The following is a 25,284-nucleotide window of genomic DNA, read 5'->3' as shown; positions in this document are numbered from 1 at the left end:
CCTTGAGCACAAAAGCTTAAGGACAGAACTCAGGCCTTGAATTTAAGCCCTAGACCAGCAAAACGAAAAAGAAAAACGAAGAAAAAAAAAAAACCAACAGCCATCAAATACTTTTCTAAAGGTCTCATTGTTTTCCAGTGTTAGGCCAGTGTGTCCTCAAGTTAAGTAGAATCTCAACATCTTGTTGAGCAAGTTTGTAAATTCCAACTTCATTCAATGCTGCTGTGGCAGGAGGCTGCCCCGAAGCTGACTGCAGTACATCTTTCAGGAGTAGTGCAGAACCAATGTTTAAATTCAAAACAATACAGGCTTCTTTTACACTGTTAGGGAAAAAGAAAAAGAGAAAAGAGTTATCTATTATCCATAATATCGAATTATGAACAACTTCATTTTGAGAAACTAAGTAGCTTCCTTGCATTGCTAGACACATGTCCTCTGTATAAACTGTTTCTGAGTTTATTATTTGGCTTTTTAAATATATAGAGAACCACCCATCTGCATAAAGTTTATAGTCCAACTATAAGTAAAGGATCATTAGTTTCAATATATTATGACTTCAAATAAGTAGCTATGACTTTAGATAGATTAGGATATAGGAAGAGAGAAAGGATAAAATGAAAAGCAGTAGGGGCTGGGAAGGTGGCTCAGTGGTAGAGTGCTTGCTTTGCATGCCAGAGGCCCTGGGTTCGATTCCTCAGCACCACATAAGCAAAAAGAAAAAAGCAAGAAGTGGCGCTGTGGCTCAAGTGGTAGAGCACTAGCCTTGAGTTGAAGAGCTGAGGGACAGTGCCCAGGCCCAGAGTTCAGGCCCCATGACTGGACCCCCAAAAAAAAAAAAAAATGAAAAGCAGTAGAAAGATACAATACTAAGGAAAACTCAAAAATAGTGGACAGTCAAATCTTATGCAGCAGAAGTTTTCAAGGAATATTTCAGAATCACACAACCCTGTACAGAAAGTACATATTAAATCAACAAATCCTGAAAATATTCCTTGCAATGATTCTCGTATACATTTGTGTTTGTGTGTGTATGTGTTGGTACTGGGGTTTGAACTCAAGAGTCTTGAGTTCTCCAAGTTTTATCTCATGGCTGGCACTCTACAGATTGAGCCACAGCTCCACTTCTGGCTTTTTGCTGGTTAATTGGAGGTAAGTCTCACAGACCTTTCTGCCCAGGTCAGCTTCAAACCACAATCCTCAAGTTCCAGCTTCTTGGGTAGAAGACTATGAATCATCAACATTTGGCTTTTCGTATACATTTATAATTACAATGAATAAGAAAGTTAATTTCCTTGTACCCTGGCCTATTATTAGATAATAAATATATCTCTGATCTCTTATATTTATCCAATATGAAAGAGCTGCACTCATTTTTATTTTCTATTTATCCTCCTAATAATAAGCAAACAGGACCATTAAGCCAAAAGCCAGGAAATAAAGCCCACTAGATAATTTATAACAAGTTTGATTAACTTTCTAAGGTCACTGATGAGTCATGTATATTATTTTGGTTTACCCACTGTGCTCTGCGTATATAATAGACCCATAGTGAACTTTAAAATTTTAATCAAATCATCTGCTGTACATCAGTGGAGCTGTAGAGCTGTTATAAAGGAGTCAACTTCCTCTAATCAATATTAATTGTTAAATATAAAGCTTACTGCTTAAAATAATTTTCTGGTCTCTTGCAATAGTGGGAAAACAAAGGAAAAAGATTCCGAGTCATATCAAACTGCAACTGGGCTGCTCCTCCTTCATTGAAGTGATTAGCCAGGATTATCTGAAAAAAAAAAAAGAATAATTCATATGATAGCTGCCTTTATTGCCACGCCCTCTAAATACAGTCTGCCATCCCTTACTTCTTGATAGATGTACACATCCAGCTTCTCCACAAGCATTTGCCAGAAAGTTTTAAATAAGGAGAAACAAAGCTGCTGCTCCAGCTGAAGCAGACGGTCTCGTAGTGTGAGCAAGAATGGGCAGGCCGAACTAGAGAGGGACATCACTGCCTGTTCCGACTGAGATGGCAAGGACAGCCATCTGTGAAGACAAAAACATTCATGTTTACTGTAGAGGTTGTATCACTTTAAACATTCTTTAAATTTAGGCAAGCGTACTCTTCTGTGCTAGAGAATTTTGAATAAGAAAAAAAAAAGTGTGGCCAGGAGCTGGTGGCTCACGACTGTAATTCTAGCTATTCGGGAGGCTGAGATCTAAGGATCATGGTTTGATGCCAGTCTGGGCAGGAAAGTCCACAATACTCTTATCTCCAACTAACTACTGGAAAGCCAGAAGTGGTGCTGTGGCTCAAAATGGTAGAGTGCTAGCCATGAGCAAAGAGGTCATGAACAGCACTCAGATTCTAAGTTCAAGCCCCATGAACACCACAACAAAAATCCCATATTAAAAACTCTCAGAAAGTAAACTTATATTTTAGTTCTAAAATACATACTCTACTCAATGAGGATGATAAATAGCTCAAAGATCCCCTAAACTAAATATAAATTTATTGTTATAAAAGTTAAAATGTGGTCTGGGAAGGTGGCTCAGTGGTAGAGTGCTTGCCTTGCATGCATGAGGCCCGGCATTCAATTCCTCAGCACCACATAAGCAAAAAGAAAAAAGCCGGAAGTGGCGCTGTGGCTCAAGTGGTAGAGAGCTAGCCTTGAGCTGAAGAGCTGAGGGACAGTGCCCAGGCCCAGAGTTCATGCTCTACGACTGGACCCAAAAAATAAAAATTAAAAAATTAAAAATTAAAAATAAATAAATAAAAATGTATTTTTGACAGTTAAGACTTAAGCTAATATTATGCTTTGAATTCTCAGCAAAAGCAACAGGGAATAACACCTCCCCACTGATTATACAACTCTGTAGAGGGACCATGACAGAAGAAATAGCCATTGCCTGCTGTCAAGAGTGTTCAGGTTCTGACAGACATAACAGGTGTCCTCAGAGAAGAACTACCATAGTGGGATAAATCATACAGTACAAACATACACAGGATACTTCCTGAAGGAGCCCCTTGTTTTGCAAAATCAGTCACTGGTTGGGCTAGTCAATCCCAAATCATATTTAGATGTGTAAAAACAGCTGAAGATCCATTGGGTTTAATCCCTAGCACTGAGTGGGAGGCAAGGGCACAAAGTTTGGAGAGCAAAAGGCCAGACGCTGAACTATGTAGACACATTAGAAATTTGACAGCATGTGCTATCTTTCAAATTTCACTAAACTAGTGTTAAGAGGTGAGTTATACAGAGGACATACCTTTCTTTCTTATACAATTTTGCCATATCTTTAACTTCTCTAAAAACATAGTCGACTTGACGGGTCAACATATCATGCTTCAAACGCTCTAAAAGGTTAATCATGTCATCAAAGACAGAACTCTCCATAGAGGCTAGTTGTCCCAATTGTAGTTTACTGAGGGTATTATTCTCTGCCAGAACTTCCAATGCTGCCTGCTGAAGCTGCAGAAAGAACTAAAAGCAAAAAACACACTTCTTTGACATCTTGAAACAGAATATATATGTACCATACAGTTCAAAAATAAGTATTCCATTCCAGGGTTTTAATATTTTTCAGAGTTGTGCATCCATGACAAGTTTAGAACATTTTCATTACTTCTTGCCACCCAAATTCCTCACCTTTATTCCTCTCCCAGTTCTCTCTCTGGTTCCACATCGCTAGGCAATCATCAATCTACGTACTTCATCTCTAGACTCAACTCTCCTGGACATTTCAAGTCAATGAAATCATATAATGTTTGGCTCTTGGTGACTTCCTTCACTTTGTATCTACTCAAAATTGGGTTTCTGTCACCTACAACTAAAGAACTCTAATTCTGAATGACTGGATAGTTCAGGTTTGCTGATAACTAATAGTTATCAGTAGACAAGTGAATAAAAGGTGAACTCTTTTTCTAGTTATATAATTGTGTAATACAAGTCCTTTAATGAGTTTTTATTTAAAGCATTTGCAAATTGAAGAATTGCGAAGATGATTCAAGGACTTTTGATGTTAAGAAAGAATTAGCACCATGAAAACCATGTACTAGGACATTTTTAAAGGTCAACTCTGAAATTGTCATAGTTTTCTGTTGACATAAAGCCCAGTTAATACAGCATTAGATATGAAGGTTTGTACAGGTAGAGATTATGGATTATTCATCTTTATTAACACATTACAGCACCAAGCAACTTAGCTAATGATGTTCCACAAATTTCATTGAAGCTAAAATCTGTCTGGGAATGAATCTTTTATTAGATCAACTGGCATAAGAATCAAGAATGACAATTTTATACTATTGAAAAAGCTCAGCAGTAAACGGAGCAGTGTGGGAGCTGAAAGAATAAAATACTCAAATTAGAAACACAATACAAAAGTACAAAATGAATGAGTGCAGATTAATTGACTTAATGATGATAAATTCATTCATAATTCTACTATGAAATTATTTTTTTTCTTGCTCAGTAGAATAATATACACACAGATTTTAGCTGATACCTTTATCAAAAAACACTTAAAACCGGGTGCTGGTGGCTTATTCCTCTAATCCTAGCTACTCAAGAGGCTGAGATCTGAGGATCACAGTTCAAAGCCGCCCCAGGTAGAAAAGACCATAAGACTTTTATCTCCAAATAACTACTAGAAAACCAGAAGTGGTGTTGTGGCTCAAAGTGGTAGAGTTTTGGGCAAAAGAGCTCAGGGACAGTGCCTAGACCCAGAGTTTAAGCCCCACAACTGACAATAAACAATAACAAACCACTGGAAGTACTGGAAGTCTGACCGAGCATCCAGATATGAATAAACTATGTGTTTTATCAAGATTTTATCTTGTCTGTTATTAGCATATTTACTTCTATTTCCTGCTTGCTTTGGCTTATTTGCCTGTTTTTGGGATGAGGACTATCTTGTTTTTTTCATTCACAGTAAAATAGGTATAGTGAGAAATATATTTTCCTGTATATGCATTAGTAGTCACAAAATAAACCAGGTACTGGTGGCTCATACCTATAATCCTAGCTACTCAGAAGGCTGAGATCTGTGGGTCTCAGTTTGAAGCCATCCCAGGAAAGAAATTCTGTGAGACTCTTACCTCCAATTAACTGCCAAAACAAAATAAAAAGCTAGAAGTAGAGCTGTGGCTCAAGTGGTAGAGTACTAGCCTTGAGCAAAAAAGGTCAGGGACAGTGGCCTAGGCCTTGAGTTAAAGCCCCAGGACCAGCACAAAATAAGGAAGTAAAGGAAGGAAGCGAAGGAAGGAAGCGAAGGAAGGAAGCAAGCGAAGGAAGGGTAGGGAAGGGAAGGGAAGGGAAAGGAAAGGAAAGGAGAAAGGAAAGGGGAAAGGAGAAAGGAAAGGAAAGGAAAGGAAAAGAAAGGAAAGGAAAGGGGAAAGAGGAAAGGAAAGGAGAAAGGAAAGGAGAAAGGAAAGGAAAGGAGAAAGGAAAGGGGAAAGGAAAGGGGAAAGGAAAGGGGAAAGGAAAGGAAAGGGGAAAGGAAAGGGGAAAGGAGAAAGGAAAGGAAAAGAAAGGAAAGGAAAGGGGAAAGAGGAAAGGAAAGGAGAAAGGAAAGGAAAGGAAAGGAAAGGAAAGGAAAGGAAAGGAAAGGAAAGGAAAGGAAAGGGAAGGAAAGGAAAGGAAAGGAAAGGGAAGGCGGGAGGGAGGGAGGGAGAGAAGGCAGGCAGGCAGGCAGGCAGGCAGGCAGGCAGGCAGGCAGGCAGGCAGGCAGGCGGGATGGACAGACGGACGAAAAGGAAGAAGTAAGAAATAATAAATGTTAAGAATATAATTTTTGTCTTAATTCATAATTGAAATATAATCTTATTTCTACATGTTTTTCCTATTCCCGGCATGATTATTTTAAAATGTCCATACTTAGATGTATTTACTTCATTTCTTATTTTTAATTTTATTTTATTGCATTAAGATGTGGTATTTGACATCTTTAATTAAAATTGGTTGTTTTATTGTTTTACTTTCCTACTTTCATTCATGATGCAATTATATAATTTACACTTATATCGTCATAGTCATTTTCCTCTTTATTCAGCAAAGTAATTTTCACTGTAGAGTTTGCCATCTTCTCACCATCTCAGTTCTCTGTTAGTATTTTTTGTCATGAAATCTGTCTGGTAAAACACATAATAAACCCAAGCATATTTTTACTGTTGTTGTTGGTCTTGGGGCTTGAATTCTGCCTGGACACTGTCCCTGAGTTCTTTTTGCTCAAGGCTAGTGCTCTACGACTTTGAGCCACAGTGCCACTTATTTTCTGGTGGTCAATAGGAGATAAGAGTCTCATGGACTTTCCTGCCTGGGCTGGCTTTGAATCATGATCTCAGCCTCCTGAGTAGCTAGGATTACAGGTGTAAGCCATTAGCACTCGGTCCAAACAGATTTTTGTGTCTTTACAGATAATCATACAACAGTGATTCCCAAGTTGAGGGCACTCTATCAAAGAAGGCAGGTCTGGAAGGTGCTCTGTATCTAAAATATCTACAGAAATTAATCTATGTTGAGGCTATAAAGGCTAAATAGATTTCTTCACTTTTGATTGAAGTACATACTGGAAAATTGATTACCAAGTTCTGATTGCCGTATCTTCCTTGGTTTAATAAAAAATGTTTGTCTCTGCAGTAAAATTTTAATCCATGTTAAAAAGGGACATGATTTTATATATATATATATATATATATATATATATATATATATATATTTATTTATTTATTGCTGCATGAAGTTTTGAACTCAAGACCTTATGCTTACTAGGCAAGCATACCATTTCACCTCAAGTCACCAGCCTTTTATATTTTAGTATAAAAGTATGCAATCCTGTCCTGGATTACAATTCTTTTACATTATAGCCAATTGGCAAGACCCTATCATTTGCTTTGTTTTTTTAAGTTCTTTTAAAACTAGCTACTCAGGAAGCTGAGATCTGAGACGGGAGGGAGGTTCATAGCCAGCCCAGGCAGACAAATCTGTGAGACTACAAATTAGCCAGCAATAGAGATGTGGCTCAAATAGTAGAGTACAGCTGTGAGCAAAAAAGCCAAGTAGAATGTGCAAGACTGAGTTCAAACCCCAGTGCCAGCAAAAAAAAAAAAGAAAATGAAGGTAGGAGCAGGCACCAGGGCTGTTAGCTCAGTGTTTCACCACTGAGCCAGGCGTAAATAATCCCTACCCACAAATAATGTTTTACTGTATGAAATTATTAAAATGTTAAGAGTTCTCAAAAATATGTCCTATTTGAAGTCATTTCAAGAAGTATAAAATGTTATTTTACTTTCCTCAAAGTCTTAGATTTTTAAAAATTAATTAATTTATTGCAGTAAACCAGGTTAGGTAAACAAGTCTGCCTCCACCTCAAAAAAAGATCTGGAGTTTACTGATTTTTTTTTTGGGGGGGGGTCCGGTCGTGGGGCCTGAACTGGGGCGCTGTCCCTCAGCTCTTCAGCTCAAGGCTTGCACTCTACCATTGGAGCCACAGTGCCACTTCCGGCTTTTTGCTTTTTGCTTATGTGGTGCTGAGGAATCGAACCCAGGGCCTCATGCATGCAAGGCAAGCGCTCTACCACTGAACCACCTTCCCAGCTCCCTCATTGATTTTTTTATATCGTTGTTAAATGATTATTTCTCTGTAATGTCAATTACTAATACTTCCTGTATATAGTACAAAGACAAAAAAGGCTCATTCTATAAACAACTATTCACAAAGGGTTTTACCCTTTCCTCTTTTTTGTGGAACTAGAGACTAAACCCAGGAACTTGTTCACTGCAAGCAAGCACTGACCTATGTTCCTAGTTCTCTGATGATTAAGCCCATTAAAATATCAAGATTAACTATTTGAGATTTGATTTAGAAAAACGTATGCTTTAATCATATCTTCTAAGTTTGATATCATTGTCATTCTTATATATAAAAATATATATGAATATATATGTATATATCTATCACCTATCACTTGCAATAGAGTCAACATTTCAAAAGGCTAGAATAGTTCAAACAACTAATATATTACTTAATATAAAAGCTTATGAACTCACCACATTGTCAGCCCAGTCTGCTAGTACTGTTGAGATATAGTTCACAGCATTAAGAATTGCACAGTATCGAAAGCCCAGGGAAGCTCTAGTCTCTTCTTTCATCACCTGTGTCAATCGGATTCTAAAATCATCTACTAAGTCCTTCTGTAACTCTAGAAACTGCAGCTTTCGGGAAGCTGTGGGTAAATTTTTATATCTGTCTGTGAAGAAAATTAATAAAACAGATGAAGGTTTGGATAGCATCCATGATACAGTTAAAAATTTTTTCCTGACTATTCTGCTACCTCTATCAAAAAAAAATTGACTAAGTTTGAGTCTATTTCTAAACCCAAATTTAATTATATGCGGTGTACATATTTGTTAAGATTCAATAAACAGTATAAATGATTCACTTTCTTTAAGAAGCAAATGGCATTTTTTTTGGGGGGGTGGGGGGTCCAGTTGTAGGGCCTGAACTCTGGGCCTGGGCGCTGTCCCTCAGCTCTTCAGCCCAAGGCTAGCGCTCTACCACTTGAGCCACAGCGCCACTTCTTGCTTTTTTCTTTTTGCTTATGTGGTACTGAGGAATCGAACCCAGGGCCTCAGGCATGCAAGGCAAGCGCTCTACCACTGAGCCACCTTCCCAGCCCGCAAATGGCATTTTTTAAAAAGGAGAGAGAAAATCAGATTAAATAAGTTACATAAGAACTAATATCTAAATTAATTAATATCTAAAATATTTTTCTCAGGGGAAAAATGTTGCAGAGAAAAATATGTAATAGAAAATGGGTAATGGAGCCAGGCACTGGTGGCTCACACCTGTAATCCTAGCTATTCAGGAGGCTACCTGAGGATTGTGGTTCAAAGCCAGCCTGGGCAGGAAAGTCCATGAGACTTTTTTGTCAGTCATGGGGCCTGAACTCTGGGTCTGGGCACTGTCCCTCAGCATTTCAGCTCAAGGTGAGTGTTCTACCACTTGAGCCACAGCACCACTTCCAGTTTTCTAGTGGTTTATTGGAGATGAGTCTCATAGAAGTTCACAAGACTCCAATTCACCAATGGCTAGGCACTGAGCATATGCCTGTCACCCAAATGATGAACAGAAACACAAGAGTATTACAGAGTATTACAGGGGTTGGAGGTGTGACTCAGTTGGTAGAGTGGTAACCAATGAGCAAAAGTGGCAAGTACGTATCAAGTTCGAGTTCCAGTCTCACACCAAAAATAAATATGAGAGTATTGTAGTCTAGACCAGACCAGACATAAAAGTAAAACCCTACTTTGACTATACCTAGTGCAAAAAAGAGCTAATTATATTGGCTTAAGTGGCAGAAAACCTGCTTAGCAAGCACAAGTCCTTTAATTTAAACCTCAAAAAAATTTTCCTTAATTTTTTTTTATTTTAGTGTTTTATTTCATAGTTTTTCTTACTATTAAGAAAACAGAATTATTGGCCAATTGGGCTGGAATGACCCTTCTGCAAGTTGTCCTACAGGTCTAAAACCATTGGGCTCAAGAAGGCCAAGGGTGATGTCAGTGTGGGCCCATGGCACCATAAGAACCTGCAGATCTGCAGTAGGGCAGTTCAGATGATACAAACGAGGGCCAGCAGCTGCCAGGCTTCCCTCCAACCAGAAAAACTTTGCATGATAAAAATTCCTATTATTACTCCTAGCATGCACAAAGCATTGGGATCAACCCTTAGTACCCATTAAAAAAAAAATCCACCCATATATATGTTAAACCTAACAGATAAAATGATAGGTAGTATTAAAAAAAATGACTATTACAAAATATTTTTTGAAAAAGCACTCCACATCATTTTTTGCTGTTCTACAGGTAAACTAAGGAAAAAATCTGCTATTTGCAGTACAAATTACATCCGTCTTAAAACAGGTGGAACTATAGACAGGAAATGTCTAGATAGGCATCCAGAATTTTGAATTGTCTTCAGAAATGATTCTGAAAATTATTATTTTATTCTCTCCTGCGATCCTTGATAAATCAAAGTCAAGAGAATAATATTTGAAATTTCGGGTTGGGCTAAGCATGGTGGCATGTATCTATAGTCCCAGTAACTTGAGCCGACACAGGAGGATCACTTGAGCCCAGGAGTTCAAGGCCAGTTTGGGAAACATAGAAAAATCCCTATCTCTTAAAAATAAAATATAAAATAATCAAAATTTAAGTTAATCACCATTTACTAAAGACACTTAAACTGAATGGCAAGAGTTCCAGTAATAAAATTACATTCCTAGATGAGCATTTGTGGCTCATGCTTATAATCCTAGTTACTTAGGAGGCTGATCTGAAGATCAGGGTTGGAAACCAGCTCTGGCTCTTATCTCCAAGTAACTAGCAAAAAGCCAGAAATGGAGGTGTGGCTCAAATAGTAGAGGGCCAGCTTTGAGGAAAAAAAGCCAAATAAGAGCACAAGGTCTTGAGTTCAAACCCCAGTACCCACATTTAAAAAAAAACTTAAAAAGTTATATTGTTCTAGATTATTAATAAAATAAAAGCTCAATCTGAAGATTAAAACCACTATATGTTATTTTTTTGAACTCAATATTTCTAAAAGTGTCTTTGTTTTAGAAATATTGAGTTCATAGCCGGGCGCTGGTGGCTCACGCCTGTAATCCTAGCTACTCAGGAGGCTGAGATCTGAGGATCGCGGTTCAAAGCCAGCCCGGGCAGGAGAGACCGTGAGACTCCTATCTCCAATAAACCACCAGAAAATCGGAAGTGGCGCTGTAGCTCAAGTGGTAGAGTGCTCGCCTTGAGCTGAAGAGCTGAGGGACAGCGCCCAGGCCCAGAGTTCAAGCCCCACAACTGACAAAAAAAAAAAAAAAAAAAGAAATATTGAGTTAAAAAAAAAAGACATACTTAAAAGATATGTACTCACCAGTTATTTTTATTTTTTATTTTTTTATTTTTTTGGGGTCTGGTCGTGGGGCCTAACTCTGGGCCTGGGCGCTGTCCCTCAGCTCTTCAGCTCAAGGCTAGCACTCTACCACTTGAGCTACAGTGCCACTTCTGGCTTTTTTCTTTTTGCTTATGTGGTGCTGAGGAATCGAACCCAGGGCCTCATGCATGCAAGGCAAGCACTCTACCACTGAGCCACCTTCCCAGCCCCCTATACTCACCAGTTATAACCAAGAGTAGAGTCATAAAAGTTTCTGCACAGTCTGGAACTTTCATTTCATCCACATCAGTGATATCCTTATATTGTGATACCCAGGCAGCTTCTGATGAAAGCATTGAGTCCATTTTTTGAAGAGCAACTAACATATACATATATATAAAACATTTATTAAAAAAGGATTATGTCACTTGAGTAATTATAGTCATTCCAATCCATAATTTATTTTAGGAATGATGACTCCCTGCCCCGCTCCCTCCCCCCCCACCCCCCCTCCGGCCCCAGTCCTAGGGCTTGAACTCAGGCCTGGGCACTGTCCCTGAGCCTCTTTGTGCTGAAGGCTAGCACTCTACCACTTGAGCCACAGCACCACTTCTGGCCTTTTCTGAGTTTATTGGAGATGACAGTCTCACAGACTTTCCTGCCCAGGCTAGCTTTGAACCACAATCCTCAGATCTCAGCCTCCTGAGTAGCTAGGATTTCAGGTGTGAAGTCACTGGTGCCCAGCTGAATGATGACTTTTCTCTACAAAACAAACCCACAATCTCTCACTAGTTGTACTGTATTTAAAATAATCTATTTGGGAAGTTAATTAACAAGATACTATATTCTCCCTCACCCAAATCTTCAAAATAGTTATACTGATAAGCAAGATACATCTCAAGAAATTATAGCAAGAGCACAAAATAGTACATGGTAAAATCTCTTAACTTCAATATTCCAATCTAGAAATATATAGGAAGTAATTCCAGGAAAAATTGAAGTCAGGAAAAGAAAAGAAAACAAAGTTATCTTTGAAGGCGACTCACTAAAACTTCAATTCCTACCCAGAACTGATCAAAAGAGATCAGAAAAGGATTTTTAAAAACCCATATATATGGACATCTCTACCATATGGCCACAAGAATACTTACATTTTCTCTCCACAGTCAACCATCTTTGAAAACAGGTTTCCTCTGATAAAATATGCATGCAACTAGCAAAAGTGCCAGGATAGCCATGAACACTGTGTAGTTCCCTTTCAAATAAGAGCACTTCATCCACCAAATGACAAAAGAGATTGTCATCATAGAGTAGACAAGGGATATCAGAAGCTAACTTCTCAAGAACGAGCATCATAAGGCCTCGAGAAAACTCAAGCTAGAAGAAAATACATAAACATAAGATAAATTTACAAGCACATGTACAATTATAAAATTGAAACACACAAGACTCTCTTACCCTTGCATTTACTGCAGAGCCTACTTTGTCCAATATTGGTTGAATCTTCTCATCCAGAAAGTGAGTATGGTTTCCAATCCACATAAGAACCTGAGCCAAGTACCATTCAGGCTAAGGAAGAAAGTAAAATGCTTGAATTCCTTATTTTAATTAGGTTATAGTTAAACGCCTTTAATTATAAACACACAACACTAAAAGTTGGCTGTAAGAGCACCATTTCTACTCTAAATTCTCATGAAGACTTATTTATCATATGTTTGTCAATGTACCACAACAAATTCCACCAATGTGGATTAGTCAATAAATTCATAAAATTTAAATGTCATATTGGTGCTTAGGAGATCACTCAGTCTTAAGAGTACTTATCTACCATGCACAAAGCTTGGGTTCAACATCTAGCATCTATTTACTAAATGGTAAATCCTACTGTATGTGAAATATTAGAAATACAAAAATGAAAGGAGGCTTTAACCTCGGGGTGACACAATTTAGGTTTGATAACAGTATGAGGTCCACTGGGACCACACTTCAAAAAGAGTTAATATAACTCACAATTTCCTTCTGTCAAATATTCATTGCCTCTGTACAACTTTAGGCTTATTGTTTCGTCTCACCTACACCTACTAAGTGACTCTTCAATACACCAATCCCCCATCCAAAAGAGAACACCCATAAAGTGCAAACAAATTTATTGTCACTCTGCTCTTTCCATGCAAACAGAATTACCTATCCTTTGATTTCTTTAAAATTCTATGATGCCTGTAGTTCATTTGTATAAAACCCATAATGCCTGATATGATTTGGCACTTAACAATCCAAAATATTTATTGAACCCCTACTACATGCATAACATCAATTGTAAAAAAACTCAAGGATAGGCAAGGTAGTAGCTGCCTCCTTATCATTTCCAAGACTAAGATTTGACCTGATTTTTAGCCAAATTAAAAATCTCAACAATATGCCAGTCTATATTGGTATGGTCCCTCATTTAAAATGTTGGTGACACAATGGAATTTTACACAACCATTAGAAAGAATATTATGTCATTTTCAGGGAAATGGATAAACCTAGAACAAATCATGTTAAGTGAGGTAAGCCAAGCTCAGAGAGAAATATGGTTCATGTTTTCGCTCATATGAGGAAGCTAGACCTAAAATACACAGGGACATGATAAATTATACAGGACTCTCTAGGCATTCACAGTGAGACCAAAGGATACTCTTATGAGAGGAACACAAAAGTGCAATGTCTTTGTGCATCTGATCATATAAAATATCAAAATGAACTCCAGGAAATGGAAACAAGAGGTTTATTCTTTGTTGCTGTTTTAGTTTTCTTTCTGTCTTGTTTGTTCATTTATCTGTCTTGGGGAGGGTAACGGAGGGTACAGAAATGGAGGGACAAAGAGTAAACAAATGCAGTAGTGGTACTCACTAAACACTATTTTGAAAATGAACTATAAAATTGTGGGTGGAGATGGGAGGGAAAAACTGGGAGGAAGGGAGGGAAGGGGTGACATTGTCCAAAAAAGAAATGTACTCTACCTGATTTATGTAATTGTAACCCCTTTGTATATCACCTTTTTTTTTTTTAACTTTTATTTATTTTGTTGGTCACGGGCTTGAACTCAGAGCCTGGGTGCTGTCCCTGAGTTTTTCTGTTCAAGGCCAGCACTCTACCACTCTGAGCCACAGCTCCACTTCCAGTTTTCTGGTGGTTAATTGGAGATAAGAGTCTCAGAGGGGCTGGGAAGGTAGCTCAGTGGTAGAGTGCTTGCCTTGCATGCATGAGGCCCTGGGTCCATTCCTCAGCACCACATAAAGCAGAAAAAGTCAGATGTGGTGCTGTGGCTCTAGTGGTAGAGTGCTAGCGTTGAGCTGAAGAGCTGAGGGACAGTTCTCAGGCCCACAGTTCAGGCTCCACAACTGACCAAAAAAAAAAAAAAAAAAGTCTCACAGACATTGCTGCCCTGGCTGGTTTTGAACTGTAGTCCTCAGAGCTCAGCCTCCTGAGTAGCTAGGATTATAGGCATGGGCTCCCAGCTTGTACATCACCTTTATAATAAAAATAAAAAACATTTTTAAAATGTTGGTGATAATTTCCTCGAGACTGTTCACATATTTAGGCACTGGTGGCTCTCGCTTATAATCCTAGCTACTCAGAAGGCTGAGATCTGAGGACTACAGTTTAAAGCCAGCCTGGGCAGAAGAGTCTGTAAGTCTCTAATCAACTGCCAAAAACAAAAAAAGCTAGAGTGGAGCTGTGGCTCAAATGGTAGAGTGACTTGGGTGAAAAAGCTAAGAGACAGCACCCAGGCCCTGAATTTAAGCTCCAAAAGCAGCACCAAACAACAATAACAAAAATACCTATTTATATAATTTATCCCCATATTCCCTCTTGCCAGTTATAAATCATTTTAGCATTAGCACCTTTATTCAGAAGCTAATACTCTATATTTTGGAATTCAACTTCTCTTTTCAATATATTTATAAGACAGAAGGAGCAATTTGTAAAATAAAACATATTGGAAACCAGTCTAACAGCACAAAGGGCACATCAAAGATAAACTTGAGAAACTGGCTAGATGATATGTCAAAGGTAAGCATTCTTTCAATATAACAACACTAGTCCCCAGTTAAATCTATAAAGGGCTATGGCAAAATACAAATTTAGCTCTGAGCTAAATTCAAGTTCAAGGCCAGCCTGGGCTACATCATGAATTCAAGGCTAGCCTCGACCCTGTCAAGAAATAAAAATAAAAAACAAGGGTAAGAGTTGGCAAACACACCTTGCTTATAACATTAGTTTGCCGGTTGCCTCTGAAGTGATATCTGAACCTCTTCTGAAGAGGAGTCAGCATAATCTGGATAGGTAGGATGATAGAAGGGGATAAGGGAAGAGAGTATTTTTCTGGGAGTTGTTTTGGCTCAGTAAGTAATTCATCTCTGACATAGTCAAGTCAAGGAAAAAGAATCAAAAGTGTGTGTGTGTGTGTGTGTGTGTGTGTGTGTACATATAGATAGATAGATGTACACTGTATATATACACACACAGAATTTTTTCTAGTAAGTCTATCCATACTAAGTATGGATTATAACACATATAACATGTAATCTTTTCATTAAATATGAATCCAGTAAAAAATGCACAAAAATGTCATTAATCTCTTTCCTAAAATAACAGAAGATAAATGCAAGAAATCATTTGGTTAAATTAATACTTTGTTACTAAGGCTTTCTCCCAGTTGTTTTGTGTTCTATTGACCTATACGTGATGTCATACTTGGTTAGCTGCATGTCTCAAAACAGTGCAGGTGGCCCTCCCTCCTACCCACAATTCACTTTACAAGAGCACACTCCCCGACTCTGTGGTCATTTACAAATATAGTCCAACCCAAAAGTCTCATTTGGCTACTTGGCCTCTTTGAAAACTTTTTATTCCCTAGCCACAAATCTAGGATAGGAAGAAGAAATTTTTATGTTTCCCTTCCAAAAAGGATACGAGGTTTGTAGCTTCAGCAGCTGACAAAACAATGTCTCCAGGTTACTGTACATCTCGGGGGCACTAGCAGGTCGATTGAAGCCAACAGTTTGTGATTGGGGGGGTGCAGTGAATGGCCAGTGAAGCTGTGCTAAAACTTCCTCAAAATCACTGCAACAGGAAAGAAAGGCATAGGTTTCAGTACTATGTTATCAAATGAACACTAACTAGCTGCGTGAAAGCAATGAACATGAAAGATGGGTGAACTCCCTACCTTGTAAGCTTGTCCTTTAGAATTTTGTGCCAGAATTTAACTGTGGCTCTCACAAACCCAAGAAGATGAGTGCAGGATGATTCTTTAAGCTTGATGTCAAGTTCTGTCATAGCCATCAGGGTAGAAGCGGCCTCAGGCACATTGTTGGTCATTAAATATTGCTGAATGTTATCACTGCAAACAAAGCAAACTAACTTAAGGATCATTTCTTCAGAATAATTTTAAGTTCAGGGACTGTTTTCCTTTCACCTTGTGAAAGACTTCAGAGCCTGCAGTCCTCTAATTCTTAGCATCTTTCTAAGAGCAGTGGTCCATACTTAGGATGCCTTCCTCTCTACCTACCTCATTCTACTCCTCCCAATAGAACAGAACTCACTTCTGCTAGGCTTTCATTTAGAGAAGTCCTCTATGTCTTTTTTTCCTTTTTTCTTTTTTTTCATGGGGTTTGAACTCAAGGCCTGGGCACTGTCCCTGAGCTCCTTTGCTCAAAGTTAGTGCTCTACCACAGCTTCATTTTCAGTTTTGTCGTGGTAAATTGAAGATAAGAGTCTCACAGACTTTAATCCTGCCCAGTCTAGCTTTGAACTTTGATCTCAGATCTCAGCCTCCTGAGTAGCTAGGATTATAGGCATGAGCCACCAGTGCTAGGCTCTTTTTCTTTTTAAAATATTCATATTTTTATTATCTTTAAGTACTTGTACAAAGGATTTACCATTTAGAAAATCAGTTTATAAGTACATCACAGTGTTGGATGACCAAGCAGGATAATCTTCACTTTCACCTACTGTTCCCAGCAGAACATGATTCTACTTCAAAGAATATATTCCAAGTTAAGCACTATATTAAAGACTACTGTTGAATAAATGCACAGTTATTACCATGCACCAGTGGCTCACACCTGTAATTTTAGCTACTCAGAAAGCGGAGATCCTTGCCAGGCACTGGTGGCTCACACTTGTAATCCTAGCTACTCAGGAAGCTGAGATGTGAGGATCACAGTTCAAAGCCAGCCAGGGCAGAAAAGTCTGTGAGACTCTTATCTCCAATAAAGCACCAGAAAGCAGAAGTGGTGCTATGGCTCAAAGTGGCAGAGCACTAGCCTTGAGCAAAAAGGGCTCAGGGACAAGCCTAGGCCCTGAGTTCAAGTCCACAACTGACAAAATGAAAAGGAAAGAAAAACAAAAAGGAAAGAAAGAAGGAAAGTAGGAAAGAATGAAAGACAAGAAAGAGAAGGAAGGAAGGAAGGAAGGAAGGAAGGAAGGAAGGAAGGAAGGAAAGAGCAAGCAAGCTGAGATCCAAGGATCAAGGTTCAAAGCCAGCCCAGGCAGAAAAGTCCACAAGACTTTCACCTCCAGTTAACCAGCAAAAAGCCAGAAATGGAGCTGTGGTTCAAGTAGCAGAGCAACAGCCTTGAACAAAAAAGCTAACAGTGAGCTGGGTGAGAGTGACTCATGCCTGTAATCCTAGCTACTCAGGAAGCTGAGATCTGAGCATAGCGGTTCAAAGCCAGACTGAGCAGGCAAGTCCATGAGACTCTTACCTCCAATAAACCATTCAGAAAACAGGAAGTGGTGCTGTGGCTCAAGTGATAGAGCGCTAGCCTTGAAGCTGAAGAGCAGAGGGACAGTGCCCAGACCCAGAGTTCAAGCCCCATGACCAATCAAAAAAAAAAGGGGAGCATTAAAAGGAAACTTGGAGGAGAAATGTCAGAAGCCCAAAAGTAAGCTGGAAATAGAAATACATAAAACCTAAGGAAAATAACACTTTTTTTTTTCTTTGATGCCAGTCCTGGAGCTTAAACTCAGAGCCTGCATACTGTACCATGCTAAATTATACTGACTCATGCTTTGTTTTAACTCTTACTATGGAGCTGATGGCAACCATTAGGGGAATATTCATCCAAGAGTCATATATACATATATATATATAAAAGTAGGTACCTAAAATTATGGTGTTACTTATGATTCCAGAAAGTGACTTAAGCTTTTTTTTTTGCCTGTCCTGGGGCTTCAACTCAGGGTTTAGATGCTGAAACCACACAATCTGCTGGCTTCAAACTCTGACCCTCAGATCTCAGCTGCTTGGGTACCTAGGATTATAGATATGTGCCACCAGCACTTAGCTACTGTGCAGTCCTTATTTGATAATTTCCACTAAACACCAAACTCTAGACAGCAATATACTTCATTAAGGGACAATCTCTAAAAAAAAAAAAAAAAAAAAGAGACAATCTCTAGACATGAAGTAGAAATACCTATGCCAATAGAAGACCTATACCAAACTGAAGGTTTGTTTTATTCATTCCGCATTATAAATAATAGTTTTCAACCCTGAGTACAGAACAAAACGCTAAGGCTTAAAATTTTAAGTTACTTAGATTACTTTCTTTTAAATGTAAATCAAGCTCCCTGAAAAGTTTATACTTATTCACAATAGGGAAAAGAATCATTATCATAATGCTATTTTCATTACAACTGGTAAAATTATTATAATCTTCAATTAACTCAATTATATAATGGCACACATACACACTACTCCCTAAGACACAGCTGCAGAAGAAAATAATAATTACGAGAATAAAAAGGCCCATTTTACCTTAGTTCTTCAACTTGTGAAATCCATTTAAGGTAAGCAAGATGCCGTTCAATCTCTTCAATCTGGTTAATCATGACCCCAAGATCATCCATCCAAGGCTGTGCAGTCAGCAAATGACTATTAATAGACCTGAAAAGATGTGTTTCTTGCTCCAGATACTGATTAAGAAATTGTTTTGATTCTTCTGCATTTTTTAAGGCACTTTGAATTCTTTTAGGAATTTCTGATGAAATTGTAAGTACCTAAACATACCAGAAAAAAAAGCAGCAATTAGAAAATATTCCCATAAGCTTTTTTATTAGTTCATTACTTTCCACATACACATTTCAAAGGAATAGGTTTGATATCTTCATCCTGTGCTACTTAAACCCAAATGTACAATGCTATATATACAGAAGCATAGATAGATAGATAGATAGATAGATAGATAGATAGATAGATAGATAGATAGATAGATAGATAGATAGATAGATAGATGATAGATAGACTATAGAGAGAGAAGTGCCTACTGCCTACAGTCAGTGGCTCATGCCTATAACCCTAGCCACTCCAGGGGCTAGCCAGCCTGAGCATACCAACACAGGGATTCTTATCTCCAATTAACCAGCAAACTGGAACTAGAGGTATGGTTCAAATGATAGAGGTCCAGTTTTGAATGGAAAAAGCTAAGGGAAGTTCAGGAACAGTGCCCAAACTGAGTTTAAGCCCCAAAACTTGTGCACACACATGAAAAAAAGAGTAAATGACAAATTAGAAATTAGAACCAGATAACAAAAACATTTTGAAAATATATTTAATTTTACTTCCATTATTTTTGCACTTTTAAGACAAAGTTTCACTATGTACCCAGGCTGGCCTAGAACTTACTATGCCCAGCTCAAAGATCAATTTGTGTGTGTGTTGTGAGTATACCCAGAACTTAGGGCTTCAACTCAGGGCCTGGGCTCTGTCCCTTAGTTTTTTTCACTCAAGATCAGCACTCTATCAGCTAGACCACATTCTACTTCCAGCTTTTTTGGTGGTTATAAAGCTAGCCCACAATGCTTGATAAGAAATGTACTCATTATCTTGCCCATGTAATTGTAACTCCTCTGTATGGTATTTTCACAATTAAAAAAAAAAAAAAAAAAGCTAGCCCAGGCTAGCTTTGAACTGTGATCCTCAGATCTCAGCATCTAAGTAGCTAGGATTCGAGGCATAAGCCACTGGCACCTGGCCAAGATCTTTTTTTTTTTATAAGAATCCTGACAGGGCTGGGAAGGTGGCTCAGTGGTAGAGCGCTTGCCTTGCATGCCTGAGGCCCTGGGTTCGATTCCTCAGCACCCCATAAGCAAAAAAAAAAAAAAAAAGTGGTGCTGTGGCTCAAGTGGTAGAGCGCTAGCCTTGAGCTGAAGAGCTGAGGGACAGTGCCCAGGCCCAGAGTTCAGGCCCCACGACCGGACCCCAAAAAAAAAAAAAAAAGAATCCTGACAGCCAAAGGAAAGAGCAAATTCCTACTAAGGAAACTGGACTATTACAAAAGCAAAGGATAAAATTCTAATAGTGAAGCAAGTTTACTGAGCTAGCACAGAAATGGCTTGGGGGTAAGGGCTGCCTTAGTCTCTACTAAGTCAGGAGCTAAAAATGGTTAACAGATGATTGGGAATACCAGGTAGAATTTCAATAGATTTATCCTAGATGGGCTCCACATTTTGTGTCTGGGAAAGGATAGGACAGAATATACAGGTCGGGTGTTTTTAGGGAGAATTTGGGAAGATAGCTGAAGGAGATGCAGCAAAAGGCTGCCAGGTGAGGCTGAAGGCAGACCACATACTGGATTGTGTGATGTGCTCCACAAGGCTTTGCAGAAGTGGAAAAGGCTGACAGGGACAGGCTAAACACCAAGCATAGCAGTAGGGGAGGTGGAAAGATAGCAAGACATGAGGGCCAAGGTGAAGGGTGGGGATCTGAGAACACAGGACAACAGGAAATCTGGTGATAACATGCCCACATACCAGTTTGCTCAACCTAATTTAAGACTTACACAATATAAACCTTTTACCTTTGACAATAGACTAGTGATACTATTGAGACCCATTTACTTTCTGGCTAAAATTTATTTTCACATTATAAAAAGAAAAAAAAAAATACATAAACATAAGGAAGTTAAATTGTCTTTCAACCAAACTCCCAAAAATAATCAATGTAATATTATAATTCCTTTTGTGTTTCCTTCTTGTGTTTATTTACAAAAAGCTGGAACTATATTGTTTAATAGTGGCCAGTGGCTTTGTATATCATAAAATTATTTACTTACAGAAGCACTTTAGAAGTTATTATATGAAAAAACTATATACGGCTGGGAAGGTGGCTCAGTGGTAGAGTGCTTGCCTTACATGCATGAAGCCCTCAGTTTGATTCCTCAGTACCACCTAAGCAGAAAAAGCCAGAAGTGGCCCTGTGGCTCAAGTGGTAGAGCGCTAGCCTTGAGATGAATAGCTGAGGGACGGCGCCCAGGCTCAGAGTTCAGGCCCCACAACCGACAAAAAAATAGAAACTATATAAATGCTGCTGTTATACTTTTAAAAAACAAACCAGTAGGAACTTTATCTTTTACATTTGTAAAATACATAGCACTGTTACATTTTAAATGATCAAACTATTTGTCATAATCTGTCTTTAAAATTCTACATATATAATACCAATTGCTCATATCTTAATATACTATTGATAATATTTCAATGAGCTTTAATACTTACCTGTTCTTCTAACTGCATTTTACTTTCTGTCATTTGTTCTATGAGTTTATCAAGTTTCTTTAAAGATTTAATGTCACTTCCAACTTCCTTTTCTATGAATGCAGACACATAAGTACAAAGATTATCTTCATCTGTACCTTCACTGCCTTGTTGAATTCCAACACATGATGCAACATTTATGTCACCTAAAATTTAAAAAATGCCAAATACTATGAGGTTAGAAGAAATAGGAAATATATACAAGGCAGTTTATCTGCTTTTGAAAGTTATAGACCATAATAATGACAATTTGCCTTGTGAAGGTCAAAATGTATTTGTGACTTTAACTAAGTATCACTATTCCACAATACTATGAAATATGTGAAATTTATGTAATCACCTAATCTCAATAAAAAATTACTTTTTAAAAAAAGAAAAAAGTACGTATATGAGGGATAAAGTGGGGAACAAAACAGAGACTATGAGGAGCAATACCACCTTTCTTTAGAGCCGTCGCTTGTAGAACCTGTTTCTTTACCAAAAATGCAGTCTTAAGAAAATAAAGATGAGGACATAATCAGCTTCATTACAAAACAACTGTTTCCCTCCAATTAAAATATTAATACATAAATCAAAATATGCCTAAGGGCAAAATGTAAGTATCAGATATTGTCCCATTTTTATATAATGTTCTGGTGTGTTTAGTACCAGGTATGTTCTTTCCTCTCTCCCTCAGAAAACAAATTTTCCTTTGTTTTATTTGACTCACAAGAATTAAGGTTATTCACAGACTGTGCAAACCGTATGTAAGAGAAGCAAAACACATAAGACTATTCTTCAACTTCCAAATGATAAATTATAACAATTGCCCTAGCCTACACTTAAAGGTTATGGTTGGAACCAAAATCCATGTTTCCTGGCTCTCAGGCAGATACTCTTGACTTTATTCTCCTTCACTTATGAACAGGATCAGTTCATCTGCCTGGAAACTTCATTAATATGTAATAGTATATGAGGTTGTTGTGTTTAGGACTCTGACTCTCTCTCTCTCTCTCTTCTCTCTCATATCTTGCTAAGTAACCCAGGCTGGTCTCAAACTCAATCCTCCTGCCTCATTCTACTTACTTACCTTTAAAAAGAAAAAAAAAATTAGCTAGGTACCAGTAGCTCACACCTATAATCCTAGTTATGCAAGAGGGTGAGATCTGAAACTTATCTCCAATCAGCCACCAAAAAACTGGAAGTGGAGCCCAGTAGCAGGAACAAAAAAAATTACACTCTTTACATGCAATTACCAAATGCGTCATTCTACATTTTTAATCAAATTTCATTCTTCAAAATGACACATTGGTAAGCTGGCAGATTATATCTCTCCTTTTCATTTTCTGTAAGAAGCACTCTTAATTGCAAAATGGTTGACTAAGCCACTGGGGAACAAGGACAAAATCCTGATATGACTGTCTGCATTTATCATTTTACTTCAGATTACTAACCGATCAGTAGGCCTCAGACTTCCCAAGGCATCCAAATAGGGTAAAGGTGAAGGGTGAGGTTTAGCTGGAAGTGTCAAGAAAAGGAGCTGAATGTGGGAGCTGTGGACACATTGGCGCTTTCTTTCTGAAGTAACATTAAGGGCAAGCCTTACTCCCAACGGCCACATAACTAATGTGAGCACCCTTTCTCTTACCACTACTACTGATCCTCAAGCCATAGAAGATCTATTTCTTGCTTTTCCCCTTCCTCTCCTAAAACAAATTAATCAAATTCATGTCAAAAGTCCGTGAGGAGCCAGGCGAGAAAAGAAGAAGAAGAAGAAAAAGAAAGAAAGAAAAGGGAGCAGTGGCAATCATCCCTCACAGAGTGGTAATTCCTCCCAATTCCTAGGGCTTCATTGAGGCGACAGGCAGGTCTAGCGCTGGCCCCGTCCTGTCAGACGAGCAGAGTGCTCGGTGCGGGTGCGGGGAAGCATGCTTTTGCAATTTCAGAAAGGTAAAGACACGCGTATGGTAACAACCAACATTTATTACTATGTAAGCCTGCTACACAGACATCGACATTTCACCTAATAGGCACAGGCAAAGATCTCTGTGGCAGACCCGGGAGGGTGCCCGGCTGGCAGACAGAGCTAGGGGGAAGATCGGAGCTGGCTTACCTTTCTCCTCCAGGTTCTTCCGGTCGTCTCCCCTTTCCGAGCAGCACTGGAAGGAAAAGAGGCGCGGCCGACAAATTAAGACGGCGGGAGCGGTTGGACCGAACGAGGACCTCGGCCGCGGCGGGAGGGGGGAGGTCCGCGGTGCCCGGGGGCCAGAGCTGTCAGGTGCGGGTCCGAAGGAGGCTTGCCAGCTCCGCGCCAACACTGACACCTCCCCCGGGAGTCGGGAGGGACCTGGTCCGGCCACCGAGGCCACCTCCCCGGGGCCACTCGGCTAGCCCTCCCTCCCCGGGTCGCGGCAAGCACCTTCACCGTCTTCCCAGGCCACCGTAACCCGCCCCCCAGGGTCGCCCGGGCCGCCTCACCAGGGCTGCGGGCGCCTCGCCAATCTCGCCCGCCTGGAGCATCGTGCATCCGCGCGAGTCCTCCGCCCCACCCCGCGCAGCCAGCGTGGCAGACCTGATCCGCCGCGGGCAGCCACAGGCTGCAGGGCTGCCGGATCGAGCGCCACCTCGACTTCCTCTGGTCGTCTCGGTGGTTCCGTTCTCTCGGCTCAGAGAGGCCGACCCGCTGAGACGCCGGCCTGCGTTGCGGCGGCCCCTGCTGGCAGGGCGTAGGAACAGCAGCTCAGACCGACCTTCACCCGCGCCTGCGAGAATGGCTGGACCTCTATATAAAGCTCCTCTTGCTTCGTTGGATCTCTTAATGATAGCACTTGAAGATATTCCTTCGACCACGCCATTATATTCTACCTTAATCTTATATATGTATATATGTATATGATTATATGTGTTTCATAATATATGTGGATATACATACACATGTATGTACATAGTAGATAATATCCAGATAGTGTGAATGTGAACAAGCTTAGTGAGTAGAAGCTTCAAGGTAAGGTTATTTGATTCAGTTTAGATGGGAGATTTCCAAAGAATGTCAGCATCTACGTATTTCTTTTTTTTTTGGGGGGGGGGGGGGTCCAGTCGTGGGGCCTGAACTTTGGCCCTGGCACTGTCCCTCAGGTCTTCAGCTCAAGGCTAACACTCTACCACTTGAGCCACAACATCACTTCTAGCTTTTTTTTTTTCCTGCTTTTGTGGTGCTGAGGAATTGAACCCAGGGCCTCATGCATGCAAGGTAAGCGCTCTACCACTGAACCACCTTCCCAGCCCGCATCTACCTATTTCTTTGGGTTGCTTTTGTTTTGTAGGTAGTACTGGGGTTTAAACTTAGAGCCGCTTGCTCTACCACCTGAGCCACACCCCAGTCCTTTTTTGCTTTTAGTTATTTTTTTGAATAGGGTCTTTGAGTTTTTGCCTAGACTGCCTTGGAATAAGATCTTCCTATTCACACCTTTCATGTAGTTGGGATTACAGGCCTGATCCACTGAACTCAGTTCAGGTCTATAAGGCTGATCAGATTTCCTAGAGAAGACTTGCTGTTTCTTGCCTGGAGGGTCCAGATTTGATTGTATTCTTGCAATGGGAGCTAAATGGAAGAAGAGCACTTAGCATGGAGAATGCATGTTACCCAGGGAGCTCCTACTGCAGGGGTTGTCAAGGGAGGAGGAACCAATACTTAGCAACAAGGGGCAGGTAGAGGACCCAAGGAGTTGACAATACAAATAGAAACCAAAACAAAACAGAGGAGACAGAAACCATTCTGTGAGGGAAAAAAAAATT

General features: G+C 39.5%; 1 protein-coding gene across 1 annotated transcript; it reads right to left on the bottom strand.

The window, feature by feature from the left end:
- Positions 1–108: 108 nt before the first annotated feature.
- On the bottom strand, positions 109–24,104 carry Rint1 (RAD50 interactor 1). Its single transcript, XM_042684741.1, has 15 exons — positions 23,968–24,104; positions 23,603–23,648; positions 21,472–21,656; positions 18,734–18,975; positions 16,139–16,312; positions 15,886–16,035; positions 15,173–15,329; positions 12,385–12,495; positions 12,078–12,303; positions 11,168–11,305; positions 8,046–8,245; positions 3,265–3,479; positions 1,860–2,040; positions 1,662–1,780; positions 109–320 (listed from the first exon to the last, which is right to left on the bottom strand). Exons 1-15 carry the CDS (start codon positions 24,007–24,009, stop codon positions 125–127), a joined length of 2,382 nt encoding a protein of 793 aa, XP_042540675.1. The 5' UTR covers positions 24,010–24,104; the 3' UTR covers positions 109–124.
- Between the last annotated feature and the right edge of the window lie 1,180 nt (positions 24,105–25,284).

Source organism: Dipodomys spectabilis, unplaced genomic scaffold (genome assembly GCF_019054845.1).
Source record: "Dipodomys spectabilis isolate Male_0828 unplaced genomic scaffold, ASM1905484v1 ptg000089l, whole genome shotgun sequence".
Taxonomy (NCBI): domain Eukaryota; kingdom Metazoa; phylum Chordata; class Mammalia; order Rodentia; family Heteromyidae; genus Dipodomys; species Dipodomys spectabilis.
This window is presented reverse-complemented; position numbering and strand designations above follow the sequence as displayed.

What these genes read in the sequence shown, in the direction of transcription:
- Rint1 (XM_042684741.1), bottom strand. Translation starts at nt 24,009, where the DNA reads ATGCTCCAGGCGGGCGAGATTGGCGAGGCGCCCGCAGCCCTG. An exon ending in TCTACTCTTGGTTATAACTG is followed by an intron (nt 8,246 to 11,167) that starts GTGAGTATAGGG and finishes TTTTCTTCACAG; the next exon opens with ACAGATATAAAAATTTACCC. An exon ending in CCAGAAAATTATTTTAAGCA is followed by an intron (nt 321 to 1,661) that starts GTAAGCTTTATA and finishes TTTCCCTAACAG; the next exon opens with TGTAAAAGAAGCCTGTATTG.